The sequence below is a fragment of the Pipra filicauda genome, unplaced genomic scaffold, assembly GCF_003945595.2.
Source record: "Pipra filicauda isolate LSUMZ 115617 unplaced genomic scaffold, ASM394559v2 scaffold1433_size13801_pilon, whole genome shotgun sequence".
Classification (NCBI taxonomy): domain Eukaryota; kingdom Metazoa; phylum Chordata; class Aves; order Passeriformes; family Pipridae; genus Pipra; species Pipra filicauda.
In genome coordinates, this window is record NW_024103911.1 from 1 (window position 1) to 10,441 (window position 10,441).

At 51.6% G+C, this 10,441-nt stretch overlaps 1 protein-coding gene and 1 long non-coding RNA gene across 2 annotated transcripts; both read left to right on the plus strand.

Moving 5' to 3' along the window:
* The first annotated feature begins 64 nt into the window (after positions 1-64).
* On the plus strand, positions 65-6,965 carry LOC113988584 (hydrocephalus-inducing protein-like). Its single transcript, XM_039378670.1, has 13 exons — positions 65-247; positions 357-897; positions 2,161-2,320; positions 2,415-2,587; positions 2,749-2,947; positions 3,580-3,679; positions 4,222-4,321; positions 4,490-4,658; positions 4,944-5,164; positions 5,493-5,547; positions 6,156-6,360; positions 6,729-6,868; positions 6,948-6,965. The coding sequence occupies exons 2-13, from the start codon at positions 842-844 to the stop codon at positions 6,963-6,965; spliced, it is 1,596 nt and encodes a 531-aa protein (XP_039234604.1). The 5' UTR covers positions 65-247; positions 357-841.
* A 14-nt stretch (positions 6,966-6,979) lies between these two features.
* LOC120322693 lies at positions 6,980-9,002 on the plus strand. The gene is made up of 2 exons (XR_005562532.1): positions 6,980-7,695; positions 8,329-9,002. It is a non-coding gene; the product is annotated as an uncharacterized LOC120322693 (long non-coding RNA).
* The last annotated feature ends 1,439 nt before the right edge of the window (positions 9,003-10,441 follow it).

Sequence of the window (10,441 nt, forward strand, 5' to 3'; positions counted from 1 at the left end):
GGCGTGTCTCAGGGCAGGTCTCACCTCTCTCTCCCTTTTCTCTCTCCCCTTATGCCAAGGCCCCAGAGGCAGAGGCACAGGACCACTTGAAGAAGGGGAAAACCAGACACAAGTCTAGCAAGGAAAAGCCAAACTCCCCCCAGAGCCCGAAAAGTCTCCGTGATCACTCCCCAGAAACACCCAGAAGTTCACCTGAGCCAATGAAAAGCCAACTGCAGAGTGACTCAACCCTCGAGAGACCTGCCAGGTGAGCAGCAACCCTCTGCCAGTGCCTCCATGGGATGGCGAGTGCACAGCCCTCCTCCTTGTCTCGTTTGCCCCTTAGCAATGTCTGAAGCTTCCCTTTTAACTGCCAGGCTGAGAAGGTTCCGGTGGATCGTTCCTGCCCACGCTGAGGTGGAACTGAAGATCCGCTTCAGCCCCACAGTGCCAGGGCAGTTTGACCAGCTGAGGAACTTTGAGATCCTGGGGTCAAAGCGCCTGTACCAGTTGCCCTGCAGTGCCACTGCCCTGTACCCCAGCATCAACCAGAACCCACGGTAAGGCTGGGCCACAGGAGCATCCCACACTGCACCCCCGACCTCAGAGCCAGGGCTGCCCCTTGTGACCTTCTGGCTGGGGCAGATGGTGCTGCCTGAGTCACCCAGCATCCCTTCCTCTGCTGGGAGCTGGGAGGCTGAACTGGTACCTCAGCCACCGAGAAGGGTGATGGCTTTCTGACTAGATTTCCTACTTGCAGCATCTCAGAGCTCCTCATTCCCCATTGTCTCTGCCCAGGCTGGTGTTTCCTTGCGGGAGGAAGAGCAAGGAGAAGGAGGACATCATCTCCAAGGAGTATGTCATGAGCACAAAGCAGTTCCACTTTGGACCGCTGCTTTGTGGCGAGTCAGGAGAGTGGTATGTGCTCCCTGCTCCCAAGTGAGCATCCCTGTGTGCTGCCTGTACAGACTGAGATGTCGGGAGGGGATCTCCAGGGCCTTGTGCTCTCCTGGACACACTTGCAGACACACTGTCCCAGTGGCACAATGCAGGGCAGTCCCGGGCAGAGACCGGGCAGACACATGGGCTTGAGGGAGCACAGATGTGTGAGTGTGAGCAGATAACAGGCAAATGAGCCTTGGAGGAGCTGCTTTGCCAGCCTGGTGGGTGCCCTGGTGTCCAGAGCCACCAGAGCTGCTGCTGCCAGCCCGAAGGTGACTTGGGGCAACCTGTGTCCCCTCCACATCTCAGCTCCACCCCTTAGGAAATGAACTTTATGGTGCTTTTTCAAGTGCTTTGAGCTCGACAGGTAGACAAACAAGCAAGTATTCTCTAGATGGTTTTGTAAACCTTTCATTAATCTCTAATAGTAGTGAGATTTTGTGATTTGACCTGCCAATATGTGTGAGTCAGAGGGGAACCTACAGCAGGAATTATGTTTTCCTGAGATTCCATTGCATCCACAGTGCTGGAAAAAGTCTGCCTAAAAGTGTTGTCATTGTAGCTGTTGGCATATTTCTGTTTTTAATGTCACTCTTCTTTTTATTTTTTTAATAACATTTGAAGTTAAGTTCTTGTCTCCATGGGAGCTCTGGAAGGCCAGGCTGATGGATGGTCTGGGATTTCTGTTTGCCTCTTTAGCCCTTTCACTCCAAATTCAGTTGCACACATCAGGAAGGGTCATTTGTTATCTTTCACATTCCCCTTGGGAACTGATGCTTTTGATTTCTTTCCCTCAGACTTTTGAGCTAACCCATGGTAGTCTGATGACTTTTCTAAAAGAGATAAGCGAAACTCTTTTGCAAACATCTTTTCCAAAGCCTTTCTCTATCCTCTGCAGGGAAGGCACCCCAAGAAAGAAGGGGAAAGAACCCTTGTGCCTGGTGTATTGTTGTTTTTCCAGGCACTTTTGAATTTAAATTGTGTGAAACACTCTTGAAATGGCCTGTGCATCGTCACGCTTCTGGGGTGCAGGCACCAGGTATAGGGGCAGGCATCAAAGCCAGGCAAGGATGAGCACACAGACCGTGCCTCGTGCCCCTGACAGGGATCCTTTTTCTTCCCCTGCTTGTTAGACCATGGTCTTCCAGTGCCACCTCCTGCTACCGGCACACGGTGCTTTCCTCGGTGTGTGGTGAGGGCAACAGTCTCCTCTGCAGCCTTTTCCCCTTCTCTGGACAGGTACAAGGCACAGAACTGCCCCGGCAACAGCGAAAAGTTACCCATCCTCAACGACTCCCCCATGGAGGCAGAGGTGCATTTCTCCTTTGAGAACGACAGCAAAGGAGAGACGTTCCTTTTGGACCCTCCCAGCATGAGGCTGCAGCCCAAAGAGAAGAAGGTAGGAGGTGAGCAGGTAGGGCAGGACCGCAGAAGTGCCGTTCCTCCTGCTCACAGAGGGCTCTTTGTATTTCTGTTTGTGGGGACGGGTTCAGAAGCTGAGTGTTTGGGCGTACCTGACTTCTGCTGGCCTCCTGGGAGACAGTCTTGTCTGCTGGATCAAGGACAACCCGGAGCCAGCGGTCTTCCGACTGTGCTGCCAAGGGGGTCACGTGAAGCTGAGGGTCAGCCCCCAGGAGCTGCATTTCAACAAGATACTTCTGCACAGGTCAGTCATCCCACGGCTGAGGGCACTCCAAGGCTCGTGACAAAGAGAAGAGGTTTGACTCTGGTTCCAGAGGCTCAGATGGAGCTGCTTCGAGCCGCATTCAGTGGCCAGGCTGGTGTGACCACCCAGCACTGACACTGAGTGTCTTCCTGTCTCTGCAGGACTGACACCCAGACCCTGGTCCTGAGAAACGACAGCCCACTGCCCATGGCATGGCATCTCAGTGGGCTGGACGACCTTGGAGATGAGTTCTCTGCATCGCAAGGCAGGGGCATTGTTGGGCCCCGCACAGACTTTGAGGTGAAGCTGGATTTCAAGGCCGAGAAGATTGGCATCACAAATAAGATGATCCGACTAGAGGTGAGAGGGACTTGGGCCTGCCTGGCAGAGCAGGGCAGAGCAAGCAGCCATGTGCTCTTAGGGACAGAGTCAGGGAGAGCTGCACCTGACAGACACGGGGGTGCTGTGGCCCCAACTTCTGCCTCTGTGCTGGGTTGGCCGGGTGCCCAGGCTCTGCATCCAGAGCCTGTAGCACAGCCACCTTGCTGCTGTGCAGGCTTGAAGGCTGTTGTTTGGTTGTACAGACCAGCATTCCCTCTGCACCCTTTCTGGGATTTTGTTCCCTGTGGTTTAGAGGCTGCATTTCAGCAAACATGCGAGGTGATTGACGAGGAGGGCGCTAATTGTCAATGCCACCTGCTCTGGGACACCTCGCATTTCTTGTGGTTGTGTTTACAGCCCTGGCCCTCTCAAGGGTGCTTTAGCAGCACCATTCCCTGCTGTGGGAGTGCGGAATTGGGCTGATAAGGTTTCTTACTGCAGCGGAATCCTGCCGGGGCAGCCTGTGAGATGAACAGGTTAAAAAAACTTGGGAGTCCACAAACACTTGTCAAGCCAGGGAGGCCATGGGGGAAGCAGCTGGCAGAGACAAGGACTTAGAGGCTGTCTTCCAAAAGAATGGTCTAAGCAGTGTTTGTTTCTTGCTGCCTCAGGTTTCAGATACAGAAAACATCCTGGGCATTGTTCAGGCTGAAACCATCAAAGTCTCTGTGGAGGTCTACGATGTTAATCTGAGCATCAACATGCCTGAAGGTCAGTGGATGCCTCCCAGACAACACAGTCCGGGTGCATTTTACTACCTTGGCAGGTGGGCAACCAAAGCCCTTGGGAGGGGATGGCATAGCAGGCAAGGGTGGCACAGATCCATAAAGCACAGACCTTGCAAGCTGCGTGAAGTAAAGCACTGTCAGGGCACCAAGAGCCTTGAGTCTCTCCCTTCTGAACTTAGAAATGTGCAGCTTCATGTGCAGATTGCATTTGGTGCTTTGAAACAACAGTCATCTGAACAGGCAGTTGGCAAGTCCCAAAGGCTCAGCAGAGCACATAAAGTAGCTGGATTTGTGCTTGGAAGCAAGGAAATGGAAACCAAGCTCCTTGGCTTCTACCCTGCAGATACTGGAGTGAGAAGAGAAAGGGCAGCCAAGTAGCTAGAGAACACTTCTGAGAAGGGACACTTGCAGAAGAGGGTTTTGTGCCATCCAAGAACTCCAACTGTGTAGCTTGTGAGCTGGTGTGCTCTGCAGCAGCTCACAAATATTCACCATTTCTTACCTCGCTCTGCGGGTTTTCTGCAGGTCCAGATGGCAGCTTGGAATTTGGAACCATTAATGTCCTGGATAATAAGCAGCAAGTCCTGAGTCTGCAGAACAAAGGCTTGTATGACATTGAGTACAGGTGAGTCCAGCTGCCTGGTGCTGAGCTTTTCCTCAGGCTCCCAGGCCTGCGTTCTCCCTCTGTCCATGGCTAGAACCTGTTCCCGTGCTGCTCCCTTTTCTTTTTTTTCTGGTCCAGTGCAAAGTGTTGGCTGTGCTGGTGGCACCTGTGCTTTCCCTTTCTCCACAGTTTCAAGCTGACCACTGGAAGTGCCAAGAGGGGCGACTTGGAATCTCCCTTCACTGTCCGGCCGCAGGGGGCTGTGCTGAAAGCCTCCCGGCCACCTCTGAAAGTTGAGGTCCTCTTCCACCCCACGACTGAAGTGTTTCTCGAGAGCAAACCCATCCTGCTCTGCCAGGTGAGCTGCCTGGGCCCGGCTGTGTTAGCACAGTGTGTCTTGGGAGCATAAGCAGGAGAGGTGTCTTGTGCAAAGCAGGCTTTAGCTGGGGCATCCTCTCTCCTACACACACAAACAGAGACTTCCAAAACCATTTGGGAGGCTTCGTAAGAGAGCTGGAAATCTGGCTCTGGAAGAGGCCTTTAAAAAGGGAGGGTGAGCTGCTGGAGGCCTGGGCTGGGGTCAGGGGACAGGGGTAGAGGCTGGCCTCTCTGCTGTGTTTACCAGCCCCTCCTCTGGTTGCAGGTCATTGATCTCAAATCGGGTCAAGGAGGCGAGACCGTTGCCACCATCCCAGTGAGGGTGTCGGCGAGAGCTGTGTACAGCAAGGACAGCATCGAGCCTGCCTCGCCCATCGACTTTGGTGCCATGGTTAAGGGCACCAAGAAGAGACAGGTCTTAATTGTAGAGAACAAAGGCGCCCTCAACTTCAAATTCCTCATCCACCGAGCACCTCCACTGCAAAGGTAAGAGAAGACCTGCCCCAGCCGTTCTGTCTGAGGAGGCACCACCACACAGCTGGTGTGTGACAGGCAGCCAGACCTGGGTTATTGTCCATTTGGATTGCTGGCTTGGGAAGAGGGAGCAAAACAACACCTCAGTATCCCCATGTGTGGGACAAAGCTGGTGACAGAGCTGCTCTGTCCATGAGCTGCAGCAATGGGTGCTGCAGGCAGCGCCCCGGGGGCCATCGGGAGCAGGAAGGCTTTCCTGCATGGGGAGGAAGGCCAGCTTTGGCCTCAGACAAAGGCAGGGGAGCTCAGCATGACAGATGTCTCTGCTTTCTCCTCTCAGTTCAGAGCAAGAGGAATCTGCCCCCTCGGTCAGGGAAAGAAAACGCTCCACACAGGTGGGTGGCTCCTGCTCCTGCCCAGCGTGTGCTGCTGCAGGGGATGGGGGAGGATGCAGCTGTGCCCAGGCTGGGGGTAGGACAAGGTCTGCGGGATGGAGAGTCCATTATCTGCTCAGTTCCACTGACAGTCCCATGCTCTGGCTCTGACCTGCAGTTGTGGGGTCAAGAGAGGGGAGCAGGTCCTGTGTTTGGTGGCTGCTAGCCAGCACAGATCTGGGAACACCACAGGAGCAAACTGTCCCCATCTGAAGTCCCAATCCATAGAGCACTGACAGCTCTGCTTTTTCTTCTTCCCAATCCCCTCCCTCTCTCCCATCATTCAGTCCTTTCTGCTCTCCTGTACCCCTGGAGGTTGAAGGATCCCAGCTACCACCTTCATTCTTTTCACCCCAACTCCTTTCTCTCTGCCACTCGGGACAGACGTGCAGCTCCTCCTGGCTTGTTCATCTCATCCTGGGGCTGCCTTTGGGCCGTGGAGTCATCCTTCCCTGCCCTGCCACTGGGTGCTCGGGCCCAGCTGGAGGCTGAGGCGTGGCATCCTCCTTGCTGGGGGTGTTCAGGGTACGGCTGTTGGGCATCAGCCTGTCCTGGCGCTCTTTCTGCAGGCTCAGCTCACTGCAGGCGTGTTCACGGTGTCCCCTTGCTCCGGCTCCGTCGGTCCTGGGGGCCAGCAGAAGATCACAGTGGATTGCAGCCCAGGAGCAGAGGGGAAATGTGAGGAGCAGCTGTACATTGACATCAGCAACAGAGACCCCAAGGACAATCCCCTCGGCATTCCCTTTACCCTGACTGCCGAGTCCTGCCTCCCAGGTACGTGCTGTCCACAGGTTGCCATGGGCAGTCCTGCTGCTGATCAGCACCTAAACTTGCTACTTGGATAGAGAGGCACCTGGTCCTGAAGTCCCACCTTAAAATCCTCAGAGGCTGCAGTCCTTTTTGAGTCCACCAGTGGGGAGAGGCTGGGAGGGATGTGTGGAAGCATAAAAGGAAAGCAATGCCCTTTAAGACTGAGGTTGACTGAGCTCCATCCTCACTGACTGAGCTCTCTCATCCAAGGCTGGGTTTTGCAGTCACCTGGACAGAAAGGGCTTATCAAGCCTTCTGAGAGGCCAGCTGGGTCCAGGTGAATTCAGCAAAGAGGTTCTCCAGCCTCAGCCCTTCCTCTGGTCTGTCTGCAGCGCTTGTTGAAGACGTCACGTCCATCTTTGAGCAGTACCCGATCCACAGCAACATCAATCTCCGCCAGACGTTACAGTCGGTGCAAGGCAACGGTGTGTTCATCAGAGATGATAACAAATTCATCTTCACCAAAGTTCAGGTTGGGCAACGGGCCACGGCTCGCTTCAAGATCTCTAATGGCAGCAGTGTCCCATGTGACGTGGTCCTCTCCATCAAAGCCATGCCTGGAGAGGTAAGAACAAGAGGCCAAGGTGAGCGCTGCTCTCTAAAGGCCATGTGAGAGCCTGCCTTGTTCTCCAGAGTCATTGCGGTCTCTGGCCCAGCTGGACCAGTCCAGCTCAGTGCAGGTCAAACTGCAGGGCAGAGCAGCAATGCCAGGGGGGCACTTGCATTGAATTCCACATCTCTCAAGCAAATTTTGGCTCACGCTTCTGGGTCTTTGGTGGGAATCCTTCTGAACATCTCTCGAAAGCACACTCAGAGAGGGGCTGTTACAGACCGATGGGGCAGAGCTCAAAGCAGAGCATTTCCTGGCTTTTCCTTCTCTTGAAAGGCCAGTCCGGGGTTATTTGAGGGGTTTCTGTGCCATCCCAACCTCCCACATGTGCTGGGGTGGCTGCCCAGCCCTCAAAGCAAGCTTTTGCTCGCCTGGGCATTGGCGCAAGGTCAGCATCCCCTGGCATGGAGGGAGCCTGCCCAGGGAAGCATGAAGCAAGACAGGCTGTCTGGGGCTGTTCCCAGGGATGCATCTAGGAATGTACTGGGTCACATTGAAAGATGTGACACTAACACTGCACTGTGGGTTCCCCCCAAGCCTCACAGCCTCATCAGCAACATCTTCAAGCTGGATCCTGTCGAGATGAGCATTCCTGGCTTATCCCACGCCTTTGCTACAGTGACCTTCACTCCAGAACAAAAGGAGGACTACCAGTGCACTTTCACAGCTTCCCTTGTTAGCCCAAAAAGGTAGTGACCCTGTGAAGTATTGGGGGGACCGTTCTGGTAGCTGCCTCTCCTCTTGGTGCCTCTAATGCTTTCAGTGCCCTTAGGCAGAGTACTTGGCATGAGATGATGTAGGGGGCATTAAGCATTAGGCAGAGCAGAGCAGGAAAATGAGGAGGATACTTCAGGCTGTGTGAGGGACTCTGAAGAGAGGGCCTCAGGTAGCCAGCTGGAAGTTACTGACAAGTGCAACAGCTGAGCTGGGGCTTTCCAAGGCCAAAGGCTCAGATGAAGCAGTTTCTGTGCCAGCAAGTCAAGATTTCCTCCATATTTCTGTAAAAGGAAGTGATCCTGTGTGGTTTCCAGGCATACATTAAGCTATTTTTATATCAGGGGAGTGACTGGAGCTCTTACCAAAGAGAAGCCCAGTTCCTCTCCCTGGCACCTGTGTACTGGGGCTCTGACCTGCCCTTCCCCAAGCCTTTAGTGGCTGAATTGGAACAGGGAAGTCAGCTTTCTGCCCTAACAAGCAAGTCCTTCTTTAGGATCCTTGGAAATAATCTTTACTGACGGTGCTGTTGGTTTGGTTTTCCCTTCTTGCTTTCGTACTGTTCTCATGGTGTGCTTTTGCTTGTTGCATGTCTCCTATCACTGCAGCCAGAGGATTTGCCACGTCTCATCTGGTGCCTCGTTATTTATCTGCTGTACGGCATGATTCAAATGAGGGAAATTATTTAGAACTGTTATTCTGGAAGGCTCTGGCTGAAATGGTTTCTGTGCCCACCAGTTCTGCCCTCCCAACAGCGAAACCAGTCCCGCCAGCCAACGGGACTGGTCAATGCAACAGGAGCCACTGGGAGGGACTGGGAGGGACTGGGTGTCATTATCTAGTTAACTAAACCAAGTCCCTTCACTATGAACCTTAGACAAGGTAAAAGGGAGGTAACTTGGTTTATGTCTTTACAGGGGCCCAATTAAGTTTTACGATTTCTTTTTCTTTTCTCTCTCCGGGTTGTGTTGACCTCAGGCTGTTTTCTTTTTATGGACCTCAAATCGTTCTCCCTTTTACCTTGTCTAAAATTTATAGTGAAGGGACTTGGTTTAGTTAACTAGATAATGACACCTTTCTGCAAAGTTGATAACTGTGCAGATAACAAGCACCCATCTGGCAGTGTCTGACCTGACAATGGGTAATGTTTTTGCTGCTCTGTAAGGAATGTATATATTCATAGAGAGAATAAATAGAGAACAACTGTCTCCTTTCAACCCCTCCCTGATCCCCCAGCGCTGAATTTGCTTTTCTCAGATAATAAATTCTGGTTGGAAACCACCCGGCTCTGGGTTTCTGTTCCTTACAAGTGTGGATCTGAAATATTATATCAATAATTTATTTATCTCAATATACTTTTATGTAATTTATTTATTTATTTATTTATTTATTTATTTATTTATATACACATATTATACATTTGTATATATATTATTGATATAAATTATATATCAATATATATAAATACATAAAGACATATTTATGTATTAATTTCTATACATCATTTATGTATTTAAATGTTTTATTTATTTTATATACATTTTATATACATTTTATATACATTTTATATACATTTTATATACATTTTATATACTTACATATGTTATTGATATATATTATATATCAATATTTTTATATATTGATATATAAAAACATATATATAAATGTATATATTCTTTATATATTTGAATATTTATTTTATATATATTTTATATATTTATATATTATTGATATATATTATATATCAATACATTATATATAAATATATAATTAATATATTAGTATATATTATTGATATATACCATATATCAATATATTATATTAAAATATATAAAAACATATATTAATATATATAAATATTAATAACCGGGACTGGGGAGAACTGGAAGCTTTCCTGGGATCACTGGGAGCAGCCGGCTGGAGGCAGAGTGACAGCAGGGACAGGGGGGACACACGACCCCCCCAAAATCCTCACGGGGATGGGGGGGGTCCAGGCTGGGCCCGAGGCCCCGGGGAGGGGCTGCGGCCGCCGGCGGCTCAGGAGCTCTGTGGGGAGAGAAAAGGGGGGGACACCGGGGTGGGGGGTCCCCGGGGGGGCACAGACGCTCTGGGGGGACACACGACCCCCTGGGACCCCCCTCACCTTCTGGCGCAGGTAGAAGCCGAGCCCCAGCGCCAGGGAGACGAAGGCCAAGAGGAAGCCCCGGCCCCTCCTCCGGAGCAATTCCTCAGGCTGATGGAGCCCGGCAGGGCCGGGGCCGCCGGCGGTGTCCGATCCCGGCAGGAAGCGGGGAGGGCCCGGCGGGGTCTGATAGAAATAAATCAAGGCAGAGCTCTCTCTTTCTTTTCCCCCCTGGGCAGTGACCATCAAGAGCTGTCCCTGCTTCCCAGCAGAAGCTGCACACACTTCAACAAAGTCTGTGGAAGAATCTGCTCTGTCAAAGTTGGCCCTGGGCTTTTATGCTTATCCAGGGATGGATCAGCAGTCACATATTCCCAGGCCAGTGAGCAGCTGACCTGTCAAACTCTGCTTCCAAAAGCAGGATGTGTATCTGAAGGTTGGGGAACCAGGCTGGGTTGGGCCCAATTCAACACTAAACCAAGCCCTTGGCACCAGCAGTAACTCCCCACAGAGAGCTGGCAGTGCTTGCATTCTCCCATCAGATTCTTTTCCAGGTAGAACATCCTGCTACAAGGGGTCTGTTACTACCCACCCCAGAA